General features: G+C 42.1%; 5 protein-coding genes across 10 annotated transcripts in view; 4 read left to right on the top strand and 1 right to left on the bottom strand.

Annotated features, from left to right (window-relative positions):
- Positions 1 to 4,025, top strand: part of celsr3 (cadherin, EGF LAG seven-pass G-type receptor 3) — a gene marked incomplete at its 5' end in the record, with an annotated part of 95,015 nt that extends 90,990 nt beyond the window's left edge. Inside the window, one exon of the mRNA XM_079673636.1 lies at positions 92 to 4,025. Within this exon, the coding sequence (XP_079529762.1) occupies positions 92 to 119 (28 nt within the window). The 3' untranslated portion in view covers positions 120 to 4,025. The remainder of the gene's footprint in view (positions 1 to 91) is intronic.
- Positions 3,862 to 7,834, bottom strand: fsbp (fibrinogen silencer binding protein). Its single transcript, XM_079677655.1, has 4 exons — positions 7,396 to 7,834; positions 6,053 to 6,108; positions 5,724 to 5,892; positions 3,862 to 4,663 (listed from the first exon to the last, which is right to left on the bottom strand). Exons 1-4 carry the CDS (start codon positions 7,598 to 7,600, stop codon positions 4,302 to 4,304), a joined length of 792 nt encoding a protein of 263 aa, XP_079533781.1. The 5' UTR covers positions 7,601 to 7,834; the 3' UTR covers positions 3,862 to 4,301.
- A 255-nt stretch (positions 7,835 to 8,089) lies between these two features.
- On the top strand, positions 8,090 to 13,948 carry wdr6 (WD repeat domain 6). The gene is made up of 7 exons (XM_079677020.1): positions 8,090 to 8,186; positions 8,500 to 8,615; positions 8,874 to 8,990; positions 9,187 to 11,899; positions 12,190 to 12,267; positions 12,523 to 12,639; positions 12,894 to 13,948. The coding sequence occupies exons 2-7, from the start codon at positions 8,546 to 8,548 to the stop codon at positions 13,846 to 13,848; spliced, it is 4,050 nt and encodes a 1,349-aa protein (XP_079533146.1). The 5' UTR covers positions 8,090 to 8,186; positions 8,500 to 8,545; the 3' UTR covers positions 13,849 to 13,948.
- Positions 13,949 to 14,092: 144 nt separating this feature from the next.
- On the top strand, positions 14,093 to 22,024 carry LOC307036578 (uncharacterized protein). 2 transcript variants are annotated; one of them, XM_079677022.1, is made up of 4 exons: positions 14,093 to 16,945; positions 17,218 to 17,284; positions 17,787 to 18,152; positions 21,722 to 22,024. In XM_079677022.1, the coding sequence occupies exons 2-4, from the start codon at positions 17,233 to 17,235 to the stop codon at positions 21,937 to 21,939; spliced, it is 636 nt and encodes a 211-aa protein (XP_079533148.1). In that variant the 5' UTR covers positions 14,093 to 16,945; positions 17,218 to 17,232; the 3' UTR covers positions 21,940 to 22,024. The 2 variants fall into 2 exon arrangements, with proteins under 2 accessions (XP_079533148.1, XP_079533147.1); XM_079677021.1 differs by having other exon boundaries at positions 17,784 to 18,152.
- Positions 22,025 to 23,195: 1,171 nt separating this feature from the next.
- The window catches only part of slc26a6.1 (solute carrier family 26 member 6, tandem duplicate 1), a 21,381-nt gene continuing 18,825 nt past the window's right edge, over positions 23,196 to 25,751 (top strand). For 2 of the 5 annotated variants that reach the window (XM_079674419.1, XM_079674418.1), the window contains exons 1-4: positions 24,289 to 24,366; positions 24,560 to 24,696; positions 24,784 to 24,923; positions 25,673 to 25,751. The exon at positions 25,673 to 25,751 is cut by the window's right edge and continues 32 nt beyond it. In XM_079674419.1, coding sequence (XP_079530545.1) covers positions 24,307 to 24,366; positions 24,560 to 24,696; positions 24,784 to 24,923; positions 25,673 to 25,751 — 416 coding nt within the window. In that variant the 5' untranslated portion in view covers positions 24,289 to 24,306. Of the gene's footprint in view, positions 23,244 to 24,059; positions 24,192 to 24,288; positions 24,367 to 24,559; positions 24,697 to 24,783; positions 24,924 to 25,672 lie in introns of those variants that run through there. The other 3 variants (XM_079674422.1, XM_079674420.1, XM_079674421.1) reach the window with 3 other exon arrangements.

The following is a 25,751-nucleotide window of genomic DNA, read 5'->3' as shown; positions in this document are numbered from 1 at the left end:
GTACTTACTGTATTTTGTCATCACTATGTGTAAGTGGAATTAGCATCAATAGAGAGGATTTTAAAGACTCATTTTTGTTCTCTTTCCTCAGAGCCAACAGAAGTGAAGGACAGTCTTGATGACAGCCTACATGTCCCTTTATTCATTGAGGCGGTGTTTGGAACACGAGGTTCAGAGGTCACGGATCGTCCGGAACCACTGGAGCACTCTGAGGAATCTAAGACTAGAAACACTCGGGACAGAGGAGACACTGAGTTTGTCAGAAAATACGACAGGGAGAGCGTCGATGAGGTTAAGGAGGATGCTCTTGCGCGGTTTGTACTGTATAAATTAAGTTTTTCAAGTCCCACCGCCTTCAACGAGCTATGACGTTTATTTGGACGTTGAGTCAACCACCTCTACTACCTACAAACTGTTCAAGATAAACACAAAATCCTCAGATTTCAAACGAAGATTCAGCGTGATCCGGACAACATGTGTCCGCAAGAAGAAAAAAAGAAAAGACTGTAAATAACATTTTTATACATTTTGTATCTTTTTCATTGGAGATGAAGAAGAAAATCTCTTGTGATGTTTTCTCTTTTTTTTTTTCTTTTTTTTTTATGATTGTGTCCGTGTGAGGTTGTGAGTGAGGTCGGTGCGTTTGCAGTCTTGTACGTTGCTGAGGGAGACATTTCCCCTTCAAAGAAAAAAAAAATCCCCAAATCTCTCCTTGGAAACAGTTTTCCTCAGAAACATTTCCTCACATTCATCAACTCTGTAAAGCAACAGCAGGGGTCCGGCAATATTATACCATGAGATTATCAAAAAACCGCCACATGAGGTTGAAGGGAAAATATCAAAGCAACAAGAACTGATTGTATATAGAGGAAGGATTATATAGGAGAAGAGATTTGATGGAAGATGATTGTGAAGAGAAAGATGGCCAACGTTTAGCTAAAGCACCACAGGAAGGTTCAGAGTTGGGGGATCATTTAGTAAAGCCCAGTCACGAGTGTCAAATTATCGTCTCATTCAGGAGACTGTGCTGTTTTGTGATCCAGTGTTCATGAATGTGCCCTTGTCACCCATCTGTGCTCATCTGTGTCTGGTGCTGACGGGTGAAGGAAGACATCTGTCTGCTTCTGTGTGTCATGCAACAACCATTTAAAGACCCTCAAGGTATTTCCCTCTCTGATGCATCACGACTCAAACCTGCCTCAAGAGAAGCCACAGGAGCAGTGAAATGTCTCTGGCAGCATCCAGGAGACTCACTTTTGAAAGCTTCTTGTGTTCTGCAGAAATCCAAGCCAAAGGGACACACTTAAAATCAGAACTTCACATCCTCGTTCTTCAATTTCCTGTGATGAAAATGACCTGTGCAGGGTGAGAAAGCTCTATGCGTAATTCTCATTTTTGTTTTTCGGGTATTTTTGTTGTTTTTTCAATGACTGTGCCATGAAAACAAGTCCAAATTGAAAAAAAAACGGTTTTAAAAAGGCCTCTAGATCTGCGCCAAAACATTACCGACTGTTTGCAAGATTTTGATTTGCTGTCATTAATCTTAGTGTGCTACCATATTTTATTTGGAGTTCACAAATTAAACCTGCAGTACATATCCAGCTTGCTTCAGCTCGTGTCTGTAACACATAGATCCCCTGCCAGGTTTTTTTCCTTGGCTGAAGACAGTTGCTAGGAAATGAATTATTTATATTCGAGGCACTTCCTTACTTTGCTAACAAGCTGTCATTGATGGAGAGGTTCAAACCAGAACACATTCATACACATTTCCTCTCATTGTTTAGGAAGAGATGAGGTCTCTTGCAAGATTTGGCGTCGCTTCTGCAGCACCGTAGCAGTCTGCTGAGGAGAGGAGATGTCAGGTGTGTCAGCGCTAAAAGCCTCTAAGTGGGTTTGAGTGCCAGCTCTTTCCATCAGCAGCTGCTCCTCTCTCTCAGCTGAGTTCAGGCCTTCAGGTAACAACATACAGGCATTTAGAAGCAATGGAGACAGGCAGTCTTCAGAAGGATGAAGGGAGTGAAACTGACATAACTCTGTGTTTTCTGTAGTCAAAGGAAAATGCAGTGTCTCAAAAAGATGAGGTTTTTGTGTTGCCAAAATGTGTTGTCCTCGAGCAGAGAGCACTGTGACATTTAAGCAACCCTAGTAGGTAGAGCGCAATAATGAATCATGAGGTACAAAACCCGAGGATGGAACAAATTGGGTTAGAAACTGCAAAATGTAGCTGCAGGGACGAGGGCGTGGACGTTACTCATCGCAGAGAAACAATTATTGAAAAGAAAATTCTGGAAAAACACACACACCTCACAAATGAATATCTCCCTGCTCTGTCTTCCCCATGTCCCTGGAAGATGACAAGCTAGCATATTTGTAAAGTAGTATTGCCAAAAAATGCTCCAGAACACGAACACCACCCACTATTCTGTTTAAGGTGTAGACTTCGATTCCTACTCACTCGTTTCATTCATCTGTTCCATTCATTTATTTATTTTTCTTCACAGATCCATTCATTATCTTCAACTGACAATACCTTTAACTTGTACAGACATGAGATTTATTTTATTTATCAATAATTTATTGACACTGTATTGATTATTTATGTTGCCATTTTGTATTGGATTGTTTTTTTGTTTTTTTTAAGTATGTGATTTTTTTCCATCCAAATGCTCCCTTTTTTCTGTTTCTCAGTCTCAATGCAACAAATTCAAAGACAAATGATGAGAAAAGAGCAGGAAAAGTGTCTCTTTCATGCAGGACACTGGATTTGGTTTATATTTGAGCAAAGAAGTTTGAATTTCAACCCTATATTGGTGCATTTATCCTCCCTAGACACAATTTCAACATATCCAAACTAACAGGCGAACTCTGGGTGTATATAGTGCAGATATGGTTCAAACTAACCTTCCTGTTCTAGATCCAAGACTGAAGATTTATATGCACAAAATCAAATCATTAACCAGTCATATTAATGCTTTTATACACAGCAGTCAATTAACAGAAAACTCCAGCTTCAGGTTAATCTGGTTCTGAGAGTGAGAGGAAACTAAGGCGTTCCTGAAACGTTGAGATGTGCTCTGCTTAAGCAAAAGTGGACAAATGACGGACACAGTGAGAGATTGTTGGTGAGGGGAGGAGGGATGGGAGATTGTCTTTGTTTTCTCGTGTGTTCATTATGGGATGCCTTCTATCCCGCCGTCGGCAAGGGGACGGCGGCATGGAAACAGCTGTTCCCCTGTTACAGCGGAAACAAGAGAAATGTTGGATATTAAAAAAAATGACTTATTCCTACACGGCTGTTCATATTTATTCTGGGTGAGTGTGTGTGGTTTCCTTATTCATGAGACGGTTTTCCACAAGGCGCTCTGTCCTGTTTCGACTCTCAGAGCCTCCTGTCACATCCAGAGGAGTCAGAGATGTTCAGCTGCCACCATGATGCCTGGTGAAAACAGAAGCCCCCAGCTGAGACAGAATATAACCTGTACTCAGGGTTATAGGACCACTTAAAGGTCAGATTTGTAATAGTATGACTCATTGGCAGATATCTGAAACATGCTTATACCTTTGACATACACAGACAGGTGACAATTTAAAGGGATATTTTGTATTTATATTAAATATGTATATTTGTTTTGTGAGTTTGATCAAATATATATTTTTCTGCATTAAAGCCAAGAGGCAATTAGCTTATCTTAGCATAACACAAACAGCTAGCCTTCCCCTGTCAAAACTCAAATTATATTATTTATTTACATGGCCAACAAAAAGTTACTTATTTGAACATGCAAAAGACACCATGCATGTAAAATCATGAAGAAGTGTTGTCCATTTAGGAATAACATTAAATGTGTACATCTGCCGTGATTAGATTTCATCTTAATACATTTTTTTAATGCTCTTTACAATCACCCTCAACCTTTAACATCAATGGACATCTCAAAATGTTAAATACTTAAGACACATGGTGATGAATGATTATAAAACAAAACAGGATCATGGTATCTTTTAAATATTTACCAATGTAAGAAGCCTTTCAAAAAGATGTGCAAAATATGATACCATTTACATGTTTTCAAATTGGTCTACTAGAACCTGATTTTCACTTTGAGATTAAACGAAGTGTACTCAACTAGTTCAGTTTATCTCAGAAAAATCAAAAGAAGTATTTGTGTACAGTAAGAACTGCTGATTTAAAGCAACTAAAAGTCCTCTTATAATACATGTATAAAAGTAGCAACAGTTTCATGGCATATACACAAAAGCATTCAATAATGAAACAAGCGCTGATAAGAAATAGAATCCGTTCATCCTGTCTGATTAGAAGTTTTCTCCTCTTCGTCGCTGCTGCTGGAGGAAGATGGCGGAACGTCCTCTCCCATCCTCTTTAGCTTGGCTTTGTAGTACGCCTTCTTCATCCTGAAGGCCTTCTCCTCCTGCCGCGCTGCTCTCCTCCTCTCCCTCACCAGCTCCTGCTCCCACGCCAGCACCTTCATCCTGTTCTGCCACTCCAGGATCTTCATCTGCTGCTGCTGCTCCAGAGCCTCGGCCCTCTGCTGGTGCTCCTGTCGGGACATATCTGCGGGGTCCTGCTGAGTCGAGCGGCGGGTCTCTTCCCCCCCCTTGCCGCCTTTCGGGAGGAGACGCTGGCTGATGAGCCGGGAGGTGCCTGCCAAGTCAGAGCAGTTTACACCGCAGAAACTTTAAAACAGGGCTGAGAAAAATGTGATGCAAGAACCAGGGGCTACTTTTAGTATCGTCCTAACTGACTCCGAATTAATTCTCCTTGAAATCTTTCCTTCACCTTGATGAAAAAATCATGAGGTCAATGAAAGATGTCAAGGAGAACCTGATAGGCAAACCATTTGTTCTATACTATAGCATGGCTAGGTGTCTTTATTTGTGGCATGAATAGTCGGAAATGTGTCTGTAAAAACTAGACTCATTTTAGGGAGGGTTGCCTGAAGTGCCTCCGCATTGGCATACTGGTCAAAGTATGAGGACCCACGATGAGAGCAGTTCAACCATTTATTCTCTTCACATGCAGTTGACAGTTGATCTACATGATGGTGGTGATGAATTTAGGCCAGAACATAAAACACAAATGGAAATCAGGAAGGGCTACAACACTCTGTTACAACAAATATTGCTTTCGCAGGATAAGGATTAGGATAAGCCATCAATAAACATAATCACAACTTACTCAAATAATGTATCGATATATTCAGCTTGTGAAGAGAGCACATGAGGTCAGCTTGCTGCTACAGACACGGGAGAGAATGAGCAGGGCTGATTACAGGCCTTAAATGGGATCAGGTGTGGCCTGGTAGGTGGAGGCTAGGCCCCGCCTCCCACAAGACCAAAAAAGGCAGGGGGATTTACAACAGTGTCTGTTTTTAAACAGTAATTGTAAACTAATAGACCCCTGCCTTCAAATTAAATCCAGCCACAAAAAAATAAAAAACATTGTATATTTAAATGAGTTTTGATTCAACTTCATTGTCATTTAGTAAAAAAATAAAACCTTAGTGCAGGGGGGTAAAAGACACTCCATCCTCCTCTGTGATGTTATCCCAAACAATCCTATCAAGCTTAAGGTAATCATTAAGTGTTTTGTATGTGATACTTCTCAGCAAAGAGTAATATTCTTGTTAATATTGGAATGTAATTAACATAATAATTCAAAAGAGTGTGGCAGCTGGCAGAGATGTATCTATGTATCTGTGTACCTGGTGCTGTGAAGTAGGCAGCTGGAAATGTGGCATCCTGCAGCTCAGCCTTGTGGGAGGTGGAGTTTGTAGTGGGGCTGTGGTGCTGATCGGCCCAGTCGCTGCCTGGTATTCTGTCCAAGGCGTCCCGCTGGACGCAGATGGCCACTTGCTCCTTGCTGTCTTCAGTCTGAGGCGGAGAGAACAAAGTGTGTTTTAAGGTATTACTTCCCGCTGCTGGAACATTTTATGAGTCAGTTGTGCATTGATATGAGCTGCTCCAGGTTCATTTGAATGTTCTTTATAACTAGACATTTAACTCTAACCAAACAATCACTTGAAAGATTTACCTGATTCACGCTGCCATTTATCTGCCCAGCAGCATTGATCAGCATCACATTGCCTCCTAATTGGAAAAAGAGACAGACAGAATGGGAGGCACTGAATGTTAGTGTCTCAGGGAAACAAGTAGAGAGCGCCTCCCTCTGGTTAAGGCAGGTACATCACATCTACACAAGCTCATTTACAGACTAACACACATATCTAATCCAAAGCGCCTTACAGCATCATGACTGCACTCCTTTTTTAGTATTTGTAATAGTAGAAAATAAGCTTACTGTTCTGTAAAGATAATTACAAATATAACGTTGAAATGTTACAATCCAGATTTTTTTCTAGGTTTATTTCATCAGGATGGACTGGGCTTGATACTGCAGCATCATGTCATTAAAGGCAGTAAAAAATAGTGCTGTAAAAAGCATAAGGACAGGGTTCCCACACCTCATTTAACAAGGACCCAACGCCCATGGTTTGAAACTCGGATCAACGTTAGTTATTTTAACACTGAAACATTTTATAATGAGAACTAGCAGGCTCAACATAAACTCAGGCACCAATTAAAAAGAGATTAAATGTGCTTAAATGTTTTCTGAGTTAAGTGATGGCAGACTCTTTACACAGAACAGCAAAACTAATGGATTTATGGTGTTTTGTCAATACTTAAATGATCTTTTAAAGGGGTTAAATTGACCAAATATCTTAATTTGGGGCAAAAAAAAACTAAATTGGCAAATAGGGAACAAATTAAAGTTAATGTTACACCAGGTTTGTGTAACTTCATAATAATGGAAAATCACAAAATAATGGGGTAATAAATATAGGTTAACCTTAAATTTAAATTATGACAAAATACTGCTTTTACTTCACTCTAGTATTACTTTTATTATTTTTACATTTAAAACAGTGCGAGCTTTAGGCAATTGTTCTCCATGGCGTAGCACCTGCTCTAGACTAGGACACTTCAGCAGGATGCAGATGTTCAACTACAGCTGTTCCTCATCTCCACTGCAATATTGTTTTAATAGAACATCTTAAAACGTAAGAGGAAGTTTATGACAACCATACGAGGTTATATTGTTGTCATCCAAAAATCGTATGCATGCATTACATTCTCATAATTCATGACCGATGGGAACGCTGTTGTTAATGACCTGAGACAGATGTTTTAACTCTCACGTCTATACAGCTGTTGCAGCCAAATACACACACCCACCACCAAAAACAAAACTGCAGCACCACAACCCAATATTAAAGAGGCTGGACAAACAGGGAGGGTCAGCATTAAACACATGCATATATTTAAACGCGTTTCATGGCAGTTTCCCTTGATATAATTGAGGCTAAGCTACTGTACCTTCCACTAGCTTGCGGACCGCTGCTTTGTGGCCAGCTCCCGCTGCATGGCTGGTGAGAGCAGCCTCGCCCATGGTCTGAAGTTTGATTGATTTACAACACGCCCTACACCGGGCGAAGTGAATGTCCTGGACTTCCTTAACCAGCCAGTCCTTGTACATTTCCCTAGAGAGCCAGGAGTCTTGAAATTTACATTTCCCAGGCATGGCTGACGCTGAAGTTAGCTGCACTGCTACAGAAACCACTGCCTCCTGACGCGTTCAATTTCCACTCGGTAATCACTGTGTATGTCACTTGCAATAACTCTATGAATTGTTGACATAGAAATAGCCAATATCTGTAAAAGAGAATTAAGCTAACTCACATGACCTCCTAAGATGTTCCTGTGAATTGCTGTTTGCCTGCACAATTGTTTTGCATTGTTGTGGTATGAATAGTTATCATATTTATGAAGTATTTACAGTTACAATCGTACTTAAATATAATTTTTTTCTGATAATGGTAATCATTAAATTATCAGAAAATAAATAAATAATATCCTACCCGTTATATTTAAATAATTAATACCCCACAAATAGCCTACTGAACAACTTTATTTTTCTCCAGAAGACACCTAAAGGTAGCACAACTCAATGACAGTCGGTCACATGGGTTGCTTTCTCCAATACAAATACATCGTACATCTTTCTAACCAATCAGAGTCCAGGAAGCCATTAGCCTTGCTTGATTGGTTTAGATGCGGCACCGAAGACAGTTCAGAAACGCATGGGTACTGGATTGCTGACGGAGAAGGCAAATAAAGATGTTTTAATGCATATTTGAATCAATTTTTTTCAGGCGTTTGGTCCTCTTTATAAGTAAATCATGTAGCGGTATTAATATCGACCTAGCAAAGATACATTTCTAGGTTTGCACTTAACAAACAACATGAGAAGTATTCATGCTGTTAGCTTGTTTTGCTAACTGAAAAGCTAATGACAACTGTTCTCAACGTAGACTTTTAAACATTTGAATATTTAAGAGGCCTGCGGAACCCGCTGCTTGCTTGCAATCTTTTCGGATGCTATCGTCTTTAATAATTGTGTTGTAACTTTGAATCTTTCAGGAACCATTGGTAATGTGTCTTCGTGAAAGTTATTAACCATTTAGAGATGGAGACAGCAGCCTTGGTAGCTCCAGTCACAGCTCTGGAGTTTCTTCAGGATGCATTTCTTCTGACGGGTAGGAAGCACTATCGATGTACAAGTGTTGTATATAAATGCAGTACAAAAGGGAAATATCATTGGATTTCCCATATACTCGTATGTGCATTATGATTATTATGTATATTTCTTTAGGTCAAACTATAAATGCATTAGTAGAAATTGCGCTAATGCTTTCTAAGGGGGCTGTGTGTGTGTCTATTTTTAAAAGAAGTCTGAACACCATGAAGGATCCCACGATGCACTAACCAAATCTTCCGTCACCCTTTCCTGACAGGTGAGGGTCCAGTCTTGACGGTGTACAGTCTCAAACATCGTCCAAAAGCTTGTGCCTCACTGAGTGTGCTCCAAAACTACAGAATCCACGGAATAAGACCTAGGAGTCTTGCGGCTGGTAAGAAGATAGATGAGGCAATGTTTATAAGTCACTGTTATATTACATTTCCTCTGTTGCACTTAGTGATTATGTTCTATGTTTCCCTTCTCCCAGGATGTATACAATAATGGCAGTCTTGGCAAGAGTTTAATCTCACTTACTTTTTTTTAATGTTTTTCACCCATTAAATCTCCTCTCCTCTGTGAATCCCCAGAACGGAGCTCCATCTTGGGGCCCAACTTCTATGACATTGTGGTGTTTGGAGGCAAGGCTGTGAGGTTGGTGAGGCTCCATGTGGATCTCCAGGATGGGGAACATCTGCGTTTGGAGATTCTGGGTCCCCTCATGGAGCTCCAGGACTGGGCCCTGGACGTCCGGTGGCTCTCCGGAGACAAACACTCCCTGCTCGGTGTGGCTGTAGCCCACAATAGTGCGCTTCTCCTGGACATCAGGACAGGAAATGCCCTGCTTCAGCGCTCCTGTCTAGAGGGCTGTCTTCTGTATTCTGCCCTCCTTCTTGTACATGAATCCTGGGATGATACCATCTTAGTGGGAGGGACTGTTTTCAACCAACTTGTCCTCTGGAAGCCTGGAGCAGGAGGAGATGAAAGTAGCAACTCAAAGCACAAAGCTCCAGTGGAGAGACGTCTGTTAGGCCACAGCGGGGTCATCTTCAGCATCTCTTACCTCCAGGAGAAAGGATGGCTGGCCTCAGCTTCTGACGACCGCAGTGTAAGGGTTTGGGGTGTAGGTGCTTTAGGAGGACCTGGGGGGAAGTGTGGGGACTTGAACCCGTCGTGTTTAAGGGTCCTATACGGACACCAGGCGAGGGTATTCTCCGTGCGTCTCTCCCCAGGAAATGTGTTCAGTGCCGGTGAAGATGGGGCCTGTTTAGTGTGGGACTGGGCTGGAGAGGGCAAGGTGGCTCGGACGTTGAAGGGACACAAAGCAGGCGGGGTTCGTGCACTCGCAATCAGTGAGGGAAGAGCAGATGGAGAGAGATGGGTTGCTACAGGGGGGGCAGATGGAGGGGTGAGGTTGTGGAGGGTGGAAGGGAGCGAGGAGGGGATGGATACGACGGAGGAGGCAGCGACCGAGAAGCTAACAGACCTGAGATTTACCGGTCAAGGCTTGCCTAAAGCGGTCTGTATAGCAGGGGAAGAGAATACAAATGCACCATGGAGTGAGAGCAAGTTTGTGGTTTGCACAGACCACGGAACAGTTTACCAATACAGCGACGGGCAGTGGGAGATGGTATGGCAGGGGACTACTGACTTTCAATCGTATTGTGTGATGGAAACAACAACTGTCAGTGTGAAAAACTCACCAGCAAAAGTTAACTTGTGTGCTGTTGCAAACCTCAGCGGATCCATACATGTCTTCCCCATCTCTCATCCTCAGTGTGGGATTCTCCTTACAGGCGGCTCAGGGAAGATCCATAGCCTTATTTGGCATGAGGCAAAAGAACAAATGTATTTGTTAGCATCAGGTGCTGAAGGATTTGTCTCTCGCTGGTGTATAAAGGTAGAATTAGATGAGAACCCTCCCTTGGCTCTCAGTGTGAAACCCCTTCCTCCCTTCCTCCTTCCCTCCTGTGCCAAACGCTGGCTGACAGCTGCAGTGTGCCTCCACTCCTCGTCACAGGGGTTGCTGTGGGTGTGTGGGGACAGGAGAGGGTCCCTGCTTTTGTTTCAGGAAGGAGGAAAGCAGGAGCGCAACATGAGAGATGGAAAAATAATTGCTGAAAGTTCGCAGACAGGGAGGAAACCAACAGATGGTCAAGGGTTTGAAGCGGAGGGAAATGGAAGCGGTGGAGACATAAAAACTGAAATGTTGGAGGACAGACACCCAACACTTCCCCCACTAAGCTGCCGGTTTGGGGTGCATGGGAAACAGGGTGTAACTTCAGTGTGTGAGTACCAGGGGCTGCTCTACAGCACGGGCAGGGACGGCTGTGTGAGGGTCTTCAGAGTGAATCCAACACCACCAGAAAAACCTGAAGAAAAGAGTGTTGAGAACAAAGATGGACTTCAGCTGCAGGTTCTCCGAGTCCAGCGGGCCTGCAAGGGCATGGAGTGGCTGGAGAGGATTCTGATTCTTGAACCCGACATTCCTGTGGAAGAGGCGGAGGACGAAGAGAGCTTTAGACCTGAGGAAGAAAGGACGGAGAATAAGGGAAGAGAAGCCCGGTTTGCTATAATTGGCTTTCATGGTGTCCACTTTGTGGTTTGGGACCCCGTGAGGCTAGAGAGACTGTTTGCAGTGCCTTGTGGTGGGGGGCATCGCTCCTGGAGTCTCTGGCGGTCCCACAAAGGGGTGTGGCCCGGATACGGAGCTCTGGTCTTCATCAAGCAGGGGGCTGTCATGACATCACAGACACCAGGAGAGGCACTGAGCATAGGTGGAAAAGCCGGAGGGTGGGGCCTGAGAGAGGGTGTCCATGGGAGGGGGATTGGATGTATTTGCAGACTTGGGATGATAAGGGGAGTCAAGAATGAGAATCAAACTGAAAGTCCTGGAGATTTGGCAGAAACTGAGGGAATGGATAAACTCAAAGAGGGAGGGCATTGGGAGATAGTGGTGACGGGAGGAGAGGACACTAGCTTAACCGTCATTGCAATTCAGCCCCGCTCTGGCAGCATTAAAGTTCTCTCAGTTATCACCGACCACATCTCAAGCATTCGCACGGTGACAGCGGTAACGCGTCAGGAGGCGGGGGGTGAGAGCCAGAAACAGTCCCTCTCTGCCCTGCTGGTGTCAGCGGGGGGGAGAGCTCAGATGCAGTGTTACCGGCTGTCGGTCGGCTGGGACCAGCAGAGACTGGCTCCCTCCTGTCAGGTGATCCAGGTGGCCAGTCACCGATTGGACGAACAATGGGAGAAGAGGCGGAACCGGCACAAGACGGTGAAAATGGACCCAGAAACCAGGCAGGTTGAGTTCTGTACACATGTTAAAGCAATTACACAAGATTTGAACTTTTTTTTTGTTTATATACTAATGTCTGCGTACTGATTTCTCCCTCCTTAATTTCTTTCATTAGTTACTTTCTCTAACAACACAAGTATATATCCTCAAAAATGTTTTTGAAGTTTGCATAGATTTTTACAGGACGAAGGTGCAATATCTGAGTGCTAAACAATCAGCTGAATTTACCTCATACTCTTTTTCTTTTTAAATCTAGTCTACCTATGTCTTACCACCGGCTTGTGTGTTTCAGGTACATGTCTGTGGAGGTGGTGGAGGAGAAGCCAGACGGTGTTCTCCTGGCTATGGCCTGCAGCGACGGAGCACTCAGGTGGGTCACTCTCACAGAAAAAAGACGTTTCCCTCTCTTATTAGCTTGAAGAAAGGGTTAAAGTTGTGGTAACAAGTCTTCCTTCCAACTTTTTAAATGCTCTTAGAAAAGAGATGTATTTAACATAATGTGAGAGAAAAATGTGTTAAACTGATTTAATCTTATAAACCCTTGTGTCATTTTGTATTATTTTGTAATACACTATTTGTCTTATGACAGTGCCCTCACTCACTTCTGCTTTACTGTGTTTTCCAGATTGTTCTCGGTCAGTGAAGGCTCACATCAGATTGATTTGTTGTGGGAGACGTTTTACCACCAGCGCTGTGTGCTCAGTGTTGCTGCCTGCAGCCTGGAGGATGGAGAAGGCCACAGGTGTGCAGATGTTCATTTCTCTTTTTATTTGAATCTCCTGAGTCTGGATTGGGTGAATGTCCACACCTTTATTACAAGTTACATGTAATCCTGCTTTATAGTAACCAATCAAAATCAGAGCCTTTATTGTTCTTTTAATATATTTGTATTATTTTAAACCGTTTTAGAAAAGTGTAGTGACTGGCAGATCAAGACTACAGTTTTAACCTAAATGACTGAAGGTACATATTGGTATTCCTCTCTCTCTCTCTCAGGTATAGGCTTCTGTTCAGCGCTGCAACAGATGGCAGAATTGCAGTGTGGGATTTGACAGATGCTTCTTTCTTATCGACCGGTACTCAGCCAATCCCCTGCCTCCACATCCACGCCCACCAGAGCGGCATCAACTCATTGGCTGTTTGGACAGAGCAACCGGGACTAAACGAGGGCGGTTGCCTGGTAACAATTGCTAGCGGAGGGGATGATGGGCAGCTGACAGTGTCCACAATAGGGGTGCACTACCCAGAAGACAGAAAGTTTGTGGGCAGCAGAGGGTCCTCTCAGATTTCAGAGGCCCTGAGCCCCCCAACCCAGCTTCATCTTGAACTTCACTCCCAGTCCCACTCCCCGCTGGCTCACGCTGCCCCCCTGACCGCCCTGAAGCTCCTGAGCCCTGGCCTCCTGGTCTCCACCTCTGCAGATCAGAGGGTTTGCCTGTGGAGGGTCTGCAGTACCGGGATCAGCCACATTGGGGCGCTGTGCTCCCACGTTGCAGATGCTGCAGGACTGGCAGTGTGGGAAGGGCAGCTGAGAGAGGAGGAGGAGAGGGATAAAGATATGAAAACAAGCTTTGAGTCTGAGCAGGAGATTTCAGTTTGGAGAGGGAGTCAGATAGGATTCAAAAAGACAGCGGCACATTTCAGTAATGAGGAAACAGCTAGTGAGTCTGAGGGTGGAGGAGCCGTTGAAGCAGAGAGTGAGACGGGTCTCCTGGTGTGTCAAACCAGTGAGGAGAAGGCAGGTGAGACAGCTAGTGAATGTAGTGATCAAGCAGAGACTGACAGGGTTAGTCAGGGAAACACTGAGAGAGGTTTCAGGAGGGAGAAGACGGGATGGGTGTTGCTCTGCGGACAGGGCTTCCAGCTGCTACGAGTCCCAAAGACAGAGAGCGCACAAAGCCAAAAGGAGAGTCACAGAGTTAAAGTGACTTTACCAGGAAAGTCCATATAAGTGCAATCAAAAGATAAGGGTGGTCAAAACAATGACTTGTAATATTAGATTCAATTTACTATGTAAATTACATTTTTAATAAAGTCTATTTATAATTTCAGTTTTCTTGTTATTTTTGGGTACATCACAATCATGTCAAACATGAATTCCATATGGGCTTATAAATGAATAAATAGAACAACTTTTACCCAGAATGTCACCAACAAACCAGTGTGGAGAGATTTCAAACCCTTTTTTCCTCTGGAGTAGTTTAAGTTTAACTTCTCAGAAACTTTACTTCTTCATCATTCATTTCTGCATTTCCTGAAAATGCAGGTCTGGCATCAGGCTTCGTCTCTGCTTTGAACAAATCATGAAGGAAACATCTTAATCTTCATGGATATTTCCAGAGAACATTAAAGCCGTCTCTGATGAGTCTGGGCCATCTGGTCTCCTTCAGGGAGAAGCGCTACACTCCACAAAGATGGATGAAACAAGTGGAGTTATTTATAATACAGCTCGCTACATCTCCACCGGCCAGGAAATAAAGCTGTGTACTCGAAGCCTCGGGACTCAATTTGCTGTAAGAACAAGGAAAAACTCAAGTCTGAATGTCTCAAAAAAGTGTTTGGAAGATTAATCAAATCAGATTTTATTTATAGAGCACATTTAAAAACGATGTTTGGTCGAGCCAAAGTGCTGTACATGTAATAAAAACACTTTACTACAATAACAACAAAAGACAATAATTTACATCAGCAAATATTAAAACAAAACACAGGGAAATGTCAGGAGTCGTGCTTCGCCCTGACTAGAAGGCCAGAGAGCAGAAGTGAGTCTTCAGTGAGGATTTAAAAACGCCTAGGGTCTAGGCCGACCTCCCATGGAGGGGCAGACTGTTCCAGAGCCTGGGGCCAGCTGCTGCAAAGTCTCGGTGCCCTCGGGTTTTGAGCCTGGTCTTGGACACTACCAGCAGCAGCTGGTCAGCTGACCTTAAAGCTCTGGCTGGGGCTTAGCGCTGGAGGAGTTTGGCTATATAGGCAGGAGCCAGCCTATTTAGTGCTTTAAAACAAATAAAAGGATTTTAAAATCAATTCAGAACCGAATTGGAAGCCAGTGTAGTGAGGCCAGAATGGGGGTGATGTGGTCACGCTTTTTGTGACCAGTCAGAAGACGTGCAGCTGCGTTCTGGACTAGCTGCAGGCGTCTAATTGAGGCCTGGTCCATACCCACACCCACATACAGAGCGTTGCAGTAGTCCAGCCTCGAGGTAACAAAGGCATTAATCACCCTTTCTAGGTCTTTAAAAGATAAAAACGACTTGGTCTTGGCCAATAGTCTTTTTTTTTTAAACCAGGTTTTGACTATGGAGCTGACCTGCTTATCAAATGTAAAAGCACTCTTGAAGGTCACTCCAAGGTTCATGACAGAGGGGAGGATGTTTTTATTGAGAGCCCAGAATTTTTGGGGTCCAAAAAAAAAACAAAAAAATGAATTATATGAAGTTAAAATGTCTTCCCCTTCCAACCCCCACTCCTGAAGTGCCCTTGAGCTAGGCACTGAAAACCAGACAAAAGTTATCATCCTTTCATCGCAGACTTAAAGAAATACTTCACCAACAGATGGATCATCAAATATGCCGTAGCAGTATATTACTCATTCTGTTTAGCTTTGATTTCTTGAATGAAACACCTATCCATTGACCAAAGAATCAAAAAATGGAGACAAGTCCCCAACAACTTCCATTTAAAAACTCTCACAACTCGTGCAGTATGATCCAGGTGTCTTTTCTCCAGTTGCATGCCCACTACTACCTCAGACTCGAGATATATCTACCAGCAAGCAGCAAGTTAAAACTCTCCTTCAACAGGAAGGGAAATCTGGCCAAGAACATAACTGTTCACTATTACAAGCATTAAAAAACATGCTGTCTGTGTATGATTATACATGCACAGTTTAGTGTATCCAGCGAAAAATTAGGAAATAGTCTTTGTTTTGAGATCATTGAGGGCTCTATTTCTACATATTTTAGTCAAGAATATGATCGAGAAGAGTCTGATTGGTCGAAGGTAATGGTCTTTTTTTGTGTGTTTGCGTACATGTGTTATAAATGGCTATTTTAGCACCTTTGAAACTGAATGTCTTGTTACATGAAATGCTAATGCTGCTTACTGTAAGTGGCAGTTGATATGTGTGCTAATTATTTGCATATTTGGTGTGCGTCTGTCTCGGATGCAAATGTAGCAGTGTCAGACGAAGTGTGAGATGACGAGCAGCATGTTAAATGTCATACAAAGTGGATAGGAGTGTGTGTTGAGTCACTATTGCCTGGAATTTAAATGTAGACATCAAAGTGTGTGTGTCAGTTTGTGGAGGGTCTTGATGGGGGTCAGAGCCCATGAAGGGGCCCGACTGCAGGTATCCATGAATATTTTAATATTTTAGCATCGTCTCACGTTGCCTTTTGTCGGTCACCGATCTCACCGCCTGCCACTCACCACGGAGCGAATGAAAGAGGAAAGAGAGCGGGAGACTGGAAGCTAATGTCACCCTGAAAAATAAGGGGGGGGGGAAATATGGAAAGAAGATGAAAAGGGGGATGAAAGCCCCTGCCACCATTTATTTTTGCAGTTAGGTAAAAACGAGAAAGGAAGAAAAAGGACCTTTATAACCACCACTTTCACTTCATTGGGGAGGAAGGGGTGAGAGAAATAGAGGAGGGAGAGTGTTGATAAGGGAGAGGTGAGGAGTCAGTAAAAGGGGGCAGACAGAAATGGAGAAGGCACCTGCTGCTTTGAGCGTTTGTCTGTTGGCTCACAGCAGAGAAAGAGAGGAGAGAAGAGGCTGAGAAAAGTGAAGGAGAGGACTGATTGATGAGTGAGGAAGTGAAAGATGAGACAGAGAGGAAGACGCTCAAAGAACAGGACGTGTGTCTGGGATACATTTGATGTTTCAACAGGAATACTCTTTATGATTTAAACCACCATCTGCAGTCTTCAAACATATATGGAGAGAGACTTTTGGAAGCAAGCTTGAAAAACTATCGATGTATGCTTATGTTGACCCAGGAGAACTACAGGAGGAGTAAGGGTCCGCAGGAGTGATACCCATTGAAGAGGTAAACACCCACTCTCTCTTCTGACCTTTCTTCAAGTCCATTGTCACTCACAGATAAGCTAAATGTTGCATTTAGTATCATGATCTTATGATAAAATGCTTGATATGGTGCTTTAATCAAACACAAATGAAATGCATAAAGCTCTGTTCCTTAACAGATTTACACTCATGTTGAACAATACACGATGGCTATTTAGCAATATAGTTCAAGTGATTAGAATAAGGATTAAGTAAAAGGTTGAGTTCAGAATAAAAAAACATATTTCTGCTCAGGTTTCTGGATCGGTGATGTCACGTGAACGGCTCCCTCTCATTGGTTCATCCGGGAGTAGAACAACAGGTGAGCCAGTCATGACCCTCACCTCTCCATTTTACATTACATTTAGCTGCAGGAGCATACGCTTGAATTATTGTATTATGATCATTTCCTACCTGAAGGTTTTTGTAAATTAGGTGTTCTTGTTAAAAGAGCATCAAGTGCAAGGTGTCTGATGCTCCATTGCAAGTAACTACAGGACAACATTTGAATGTATAAGTTAATAGTCCAAATAGGCTTAAGTGTTACATAAATGCATTCCTTAAGCAAATGAAACTGAGTAGTATTGATTATACCAGTTGTAAAGCACTTTTCAGAAACAGCTCCAGGCCAGTATGTTATTCCTTTGAATGGGGAATCTGATCATGTGACAGAAACAAAAGCTATGTTTTCATATTTTAATTTTGTCTTAAAAGCTTAAACGATAGTGTGTTTGTGACAGAAAGCGAGGTGAATGTAATTCATTGACCAACTACACTAGTATCTTTTGTAGCTTCTTCATCTAATCTCCCCTTCCTTACAGCAGCGAAGCCCCCTCTCTCCTCCCCGGCTCTCCCGCGCCCCCATCAGGCTAATCACAGAAAACGCAGCCAGCAGCAGACATCCTCCTCTTCCTCTCACCCTCATCCGGGGCCTTCCTCCATCCTCGTCTCTGACACCACCATGACGCCTTGGGGAGGCCTGGCTCTCTCCGAATCCTCCTTCACCTCAATCCCCCTGCCTCCCCCTCCACGGCCCCCTCCGCGGCCCCCTCCCCTTCCACCCCCTCCCCCTCCACAGCCCACGCCCTCCACTCCTTACCGGGACAGACATAACGAAGACGAGGACGTTTCAAGTTCAAGTTTCAACTCTCCATCTCCGCCTGGTGCAGTCCCTCAGGACAGTGCCACAGGTAGGTCTGAAGAACAAGGGCCAGTCATCAGGACTAACCCCCAAAGCTCAAATATTAGAGAATTATTAGTATAAATAATGTAAAAAAAATGCAGTATGGGAAGGCAGGAAAGACACCCCTTGAAGAACAGTCAATTCTCTATGAAATTTAAACCGATTTGGATATGACTTAAGCCTAACCACAACTTAGCAACAATCATAAACTAGCGAACTCTTAGCTATAGCTAACTGCGTACAACTTGGTAACATAGCTAGATACAGTAGTGTTATAAATGTTAGCTTTCATTAATAATGCTAAAATGTCAGAAGACAAGCCCACTATGACAACACAATGTGGACTTTCCCTGACTACTAGAACCTATAATAACATAAGCATTAGCACATTTAGCTACATTTCAAAATCCAACTTGTTTATTTGTCCCACAGTAGGGAAATGTACAATCACTGAGGACATTTTGGACATAAAGTATAAGGGTGGAAAGACACATGTGTACACAATGAAATAAATGGTGGCCAAATTCCATCAAGCTGCTTTAGGTCCTGATCTGTCGAGCATGTTGGCTCATTGTACCACGTCAATGGCTAACTGCGAAACTTGAACAGAAAACAAAAATGCACAGAGACATTATTTGTTTTATTAGTAACACCTGTGCTTTTCCTACTGTGACAGGTTGAGATGTCTGCTGTGCCAAATGTATGATATATGCCGTAATCACACAGTTGTTCTCAGTCAGACTGATTTGACCAGTCATAGCAGAATAATCATAGGTGTAACAAACAACATTAACGAGGTCTCCTTTTTCATCTGCTATCCCAATAAATCCTCTCACTGACCCTGTAACTATTGCTGCCCTTAAAAGGTATGTTTCACTGTGTTCACAACTAGAGTTAAAATTGCCGTCTTCTGGTCTTCACAAACACCCAAATGGAACATTTCTTAAAGCTCAGAAATACACAAGATGTGATGTGTTTGCTGATGTTTTCATAAATGTCAGAGACCATGGATCTTCATTTTGTGTAGATGGTAAGTAATCTTTATTGTAATTTTAGCCATCAAACGTTTTTATTTGTTAATTTTAAACAGCCTCAACTATTTCTCTGTTATTATGCCTTTTTATTTCCTGCATTACATCACCTGTTGGCTAGCTTGCTAAATTGTTAGTCTATTCGACAAAGCATCCATGTTGCAGTTGCCTCAAGTTCAAGGTTCAAAGCTTTTATTGGTCATGCGTACATAGCTACAGTGTAGTTATGACGATGAAAATCTTAGGTCACAGGCTCCTCCAACAGTGCAACACAATAAAACTGACAAAAATAGATGCAAGTAAATACAAAATATAGTAAAAAAAGTGGAATAGTGCAAGAGTCTATATGCAAGTGATTGAATATGATATATTATACAGAACTTGCGTCCGATATGACGTCATATCGGCAATGCAGACCCACACAGAGAGAAAGCCTTTGAGCTCCAGTTTCAGAAATAATCCTTGATGTGGTTTTGAACATGATATGGCGTTTACAGTTTTTCTCAATCGCTAAACCCACTATTTAGAATCAAAATTCCTTTCCTCAAACCAACAGCACAGCCATCGAAACAGAAAACCATTTCTCTACAACAGTATACCATTTATCATTGATATCACACAAAATGCAGATGCTAAGCAGTGTTTTGCAAAACAGATCACACAATTCTCTAACTGAAGTTACAATTCTCTACACAAAGATCAAAAATCTTTTGTGTAACTCATGTCTACAAAACAAAAATAATCTTCTCACAGTGGATAACACTTCCTCATAAACTTAGACCATAGCTACACTAATTGACACTTGATGTGCAAAATATTAACACTTGTTATCAGTCAATCACCCCATTGAAAAAGGTAACTCCATGGAATGTACTGTATACCTTACAGTAATGATGTTACATTGAAAACATTTACATGATAGAATTTGCATGACTGTACTTAAAATATTTTTTTAAATGGTGCCGGTAAAGCTATAATAGTGTTGATATGACTTGCATAGCTCTTTGAGATGTTCATATGGGGAGGATTAGCTATAGCTGATACAACATTTTTACAGTCAGTAATTGTGGTCTTTTCCTTTTTGCACATTGAGAAATGTTTTTTTTTGTATTGGGGTGAATTGAGTACTTCACTTCCATGTAAATGAATTGCTCACAGCTGACATCAATGAATTTCCTATAGTCATTGTAATTACTGAGAATCCTATAAAAGACCTCCCTCAATACAGTAAGATGTTTGTCAAGGGTGGTGTCGACACGCAAGGAGATATTTCCCACGCTGCCTTGCAAGGGAAGACATACGCTGTGACGTAGATGAGGCTATGTGGCCAGACAGACGGCAAAGAGCAGATCAGTAAAGCTATATAGATCTCATTCTCTGCTTTACTGCTGATTTACATCATTTACCCATGTTATTTTTTTTCCAGTGTATTGCTATTCATCTTTTGTTTCTGTTACGGTGCCCTACTGAAAATGAGACATAAAAACAATGACATAGTTACAGTAACACACTGTTTTTCCTATATGTAAGTTTGTTTCTCCCAACTTGTCAGTTTTCCGTTCAGTTTCCAATATCGATAGCTTGAGGTTTGTGTATTGATGATTGTAGTCAGTATTTAGTGTGCCACTTAGTAATGACTGTTCAAATAGTCTTCTAATGAGCTGACAAATGTTTGTTTTTGGAGAAGGTATCTGGTTTTGGAAGGGGTATTTTTAGTTTTGAGTGCCTTAGAGCACTTTGCAAGAAATGTATATTGTTATGGTAGAATGGGTTATTATGGTGACCGGAGTTTCAGTTATGAAAACACATTTGTCTCATTAGAGGACAATTTGTTCTGTTTCGATCGACTTATTCTTTTTTGTGACCAGTATTTTCAGTTTTGGTCATGTAAGTGCATTTTGCAAAAGATATTCAGAGTTATGGCAAGTGTGTTTCTGTTTAGATGGCTATGTTCTTGTTTTGAAGAAATGAATTTTGATTCTAAATAGTGGGTTTAGCGATTGAGAAAAACTGTAATCACGGCAGCATTGAGCTGCATCTGCCGAAAGAATTCTCCCGCATGAGCAGGCATAAGCTCCCCCTCCTTTTTTTTTTTAAAGCTTCGGACCCAGAGTCAGCACTTCTCTAACAGGGCTGAAATAAAGGGATATGAGGCATGGCTAGAATGGATGATCTGTTTGGTATTTTGAGCAAAAAACACTTAGACATGTGTTTTATATATCTGACACCTATAATATACGCCAGAAAATAGTATAATAGGGGACCTTTAAGGCTATTATTTACACCTGTGCTTTTCCCGCTAACACAAGACAAACTCTGCAGTTTGGGGTCTGCTATGTGAAGTCACTAAAATTCATTTAAAGTAAGTTATACATAGGAGAGTGAAGAAGTTTTTTATGACACACACTCTTTAGTACTGAGTCCTGAGACCACCGGGTGCTGAAAACACCTGAATGGGTCAGCCACTGTTGAATAAGCGCCCTGATCTTTTTCAAAGTGTTGTGACTCATTTGATTTCAACATGTCTGTTCCTCTCCCCCTGCAGGTGGAGGGGTCAGAGGGTTGCGTGCGAGGCGGAGGTTGTTGCCCCAGCGGCGTTTGCCTCGCCCCACCCGTCTCCCGCCCCTGCGTCCCGTCACCAACCTCAGTTTCTCTCGGAGCTTCACCTTCTCTTTCTTTGAGCTGCCGCTCCACCAGTCGCCTCGCTGCCGTGCCGAACGCATCAGAAACCTCATGCTGCTTCTGAAACAGATACACTACTGAAGCACTGCCTGGACAGTTTTCTTTTTCAATTAATTGGACACAAATGCTATTTTTCTCAAATGTAGTGTTTTGGTATTGCTACATATTAAACATCAGTATACTATTTCCAATTTAGAGTGATTTAGATAGCTATATGCTTTGTTTACTGTGAATAAATGAAACTGCTTGGCTATGGTCTCTCTCGAATATTCTGTTAATATGTTTTGAGTTGAGAATTGTACTTTTGTTTAATCCTGAATTAAGCCTTTCAATCTTTTTTTAAAGGAGCAATGTTTCATGTCTGGCCACATGCTTCTAACAAATTGGGGGCAGCATTTCAAGTACATGATTTACAAATTGCAGGGTTGACACCTTTTTGCGAGTTTAGCCTCAAACATCTTTACTCGCCAAGAAATGTCGAACGGTGGGGAAAAAAGGGCGGGTTACCTTGGTTGGTTATTGGCTATTAAAAAATTGTTATGACATCATAAAGTGGCCAAAATCTGATCAGCTCATTTTCAGACAGGTTTCTTTATAAATGGATCAGGTCAAAAAGTGAGCAAATATTTTTTCCTGAAACTTTCAGAATATCTTAACACAGAGGGGACACATGTTTATGTAAAAGACATGAAAAAGTGGATTTTGCATAATAGGTGACCTTTAAAACTGAAAATATATACATTTCCCGTTTCTCTATTGCTCTTTCTCTCTCTCACACACACACACACACACACACACACACACACACACACACACACACACACACACACACACACACACACACACACACACACACACACACATTCAGAGTCTCTGAAAGCTGAGCTGTGATAATAGAGGCATTCAGACGTACTGAATGGGGAGTGAAGGGGAGGAGAAAGGGGCTGTAAACTCTCTGTAACGTGCAGAGTTCAAGGCTGTTCTCAACCTTCCCCGACTGAAAGTGAGTGTGTACGTCCGCTCTCTCTCTCAATGATTCCATTTGTTCGGGTTACCCATGGGCGTAATTTCCACTGGGGACAGGGGGGACATGTCCCCCCCACTTTTCAAAATCCCGTTTGTGTCCCCCCCACTTTTCAAATGTGTTTTTTTTAAAAGTAAAAGTGGTCATGGAGGAGCGTCTGTGTGTGCGTGGCAGGAGCGCATTTTGTGTGAGAGAGAGAGACAGAGAGAGAGACAGAGAGAGACAGAGAGAATTCCGGGGTTGTTGTTAGCATCTGGTGCTAGCTCGGAGCTAACGGAGATTACAAGCTGTTTCAACAATAAGGAGAGGGAGAGTCCTCTCCTGTCGGACTGAGAGGCTGAGGTTACATCAGCTCAGGGAGGTAAAGGACCGCTGAGTGATTATATTGTAAACTTTAGTCTAAGTTATCTCAGTGGGTCTCAAACGGTTTGGTCTAAACAAATATGTCCATCTATTTAATATAGTTGTTCAAAATAAATAAAAAAAGTATTCCAATGTCAGTAAACAATTAAAAACACAGTTTGAAAGGGGAGTGATTAGTAAAATATGCATAAATAAAAAGAAATAATGCAGACTAGGTAAGATAAAAATAGGAGAGAGGAGTATATCAATGATGTGTTATTGGTTGTGAGAATATTTTAATGGTTTTTGGAGTATTGAAATATATACAGGTCTGTTTCATATGAGTGTTGAGAGCTGTATCCATAAATCTCTTAATCTGTGCACCAGATCGATACATTTAACTTCAATTTAAAGAAAAAAATCTTACCGGGGGTGCATGCCCCCGGACCCCCCTATAGGATGTGAGGTCATCACAAATAAAACAGGTTGATGGATAGATAAGTTTGCACACTCATTATATACACTACACATTTTTCTTGGATTAGTTAACACCATAGTCCCTAATATATATGTGTAGAAAGGCAGGAAATTGAATTAAATCAAGAACAATGTTTCATTGCGGAGGACACCCTGTTTTGTGTCCCCCCCACTTCTCAAACCAAAGTTACACCCTTGAGGTTACCTATACAGTTCCTAATACTAATTTTAACTTTGTCATCCAACTTAATACACACATTTGACACTTATTTATACAAAAAGAGCTTGACACCCATTGAACACAAGAACAAAGTGAACTTTGACTGTTCTGTCAGATCTTTGACATTGATTTCAGAAGGATAGCTTTGAGTGAAATGGCCTTCCTGACTACACTACAGGCAGCCTTATCGCGCTGTTGCCCTGGGCGTAGCTCAGCTGGATATTCTTCACAGTCCCTGGCATCTTTTAAAAGGGTGAAGGCACAAGGTTGGTAAGTAGAATGCGAGGTTTCGTTTTTGGCCTTTTATGTGCGTCAATGTGGGCCCTGTGCCAGGCTTTTTATCACAAATGATGTGGCCATAAACTGTGTCTGTTTGTGTGTGTACATGCACACTGTTGCACGTGAAATCTTTGTACCCATGCGGCTTTGTGGTGATACGGATAAGGTCAGCCACTTTCTCTCTCAATGCTTTGGTCTGTTTTTGTTATCTTTACAGTTAATACTACTCGTCTTGATCTTTGTCATTTACCAAATACACTAATTTTACACTGATATAAAAAGAAAGAACACGAGATATATTAAGCAAACATGAACAAAGTGAACTTTGACTGCACTGCCGGTAATCTTTGACATTTCAGATGGAGCAAAATGGCCTTCCTCACAACAGGCAGCCTTATCTCGCTGTTGCCCTGGACGAAGTACAGCTGGATGTCCTTGGGCAGCGAGTAAAAAACAAGTCCCTGTCAGTTTTGGAGAGGGTAAAAGCACAATGTTGGTACGTGGGATTATTTGTTTGGCCTCAGTTTGAGCCAGGCTCTTTATCTCAAACTCTAAAGCCGTAAACTGTGTGTGTGTTCCTCAGGTGTTCTGGTCCCAGGGTGAAGAGCGTCCTGCTAGGCTTCTTTCCTATCCTGTCATGGCTGCCTCACTACTCCATCAGAGAAAACGCCCTTGGAGACCTGGTGTCAGGAGTCAGTGTGGGGATCATACATCTGCCAACAGGTGGGGATGCTGCAGCAGAGGATAATCACGTAAAGAGTCTTAACATGTTTTAAATGACAACAAACTGCATAACACAACAGCTTCACACTACTTCAGCTATACCTGCACTCCTGCAGGATGGAAGGGTGGAAATTGAGAGTATACGACTCTAGCTGCCATGTGTTATAACCCTGAGCTTGTTGTAACCTACTTTATTTTTTTGATATGAAGAGGAAGTCTCATCAACACATGTATAGCCACCACTCGGACAAGCAAGTGGCTTTTAAGCTCCCTTGATATAAAAAATGATATGATATTTATTTTTCGTATTGAGCTGGTCATCACCCATAGTATTTCATCTAAATCTAGCCCAACAAGATAAGATATCATTTATTAATCCCTAATTGGGAAATGTTTTTGTTGAAGAAAACAATCTGTTAACTATGACTGATACAACAATATTAGGGCTAAATTACAGCTGACACAATATAAAAGTAGGATATTATTTACATTTAGTGTGCAAGAATGGCATAATAAATTAATTATAAATGTCCAGTGTGAAGTTATAAGTCAAGTTAACAAAAGAGAAACTATGGAGCTATGAGTTCTCGAAGTGATTTTGTATTGCAGTAGGCAGGAATGTTTGACCAAGTTGTTAAGTGGTAAAAATGTTGATACAGATTCAGCGCTGTAAGCTCCTGCAAAGGCCAATGAATGAATATCTGTGAAGCTTACTGTTTTTATAGGACACCTCTCCTCTTCTCTCCCAGGTATGGCCAACGCCATGGTGGTGGGAGTTCCTCCCGCGTTTGGTCTCTACACCTCTCTCTATCCTCTGATCATCTACTT

This window comes from Notothenia rossii (assembly GCF_949606895.1).
Source record: "Notothenia rossii genome assembly, chromosome: 4".
Classification (NCBI taxonomy): domain Eukaryota; kingdom Metazoa; phylum Chordata; class Actinopteri; order Perciformes; family Nototheniidae; genus Notothenia; species Notothenia rossii.
The sequence above is the reverse complement of the archived record's forward strand: the minus strand, read 5'-3'. Positions and strand labels throughout refer to the sequence as shown.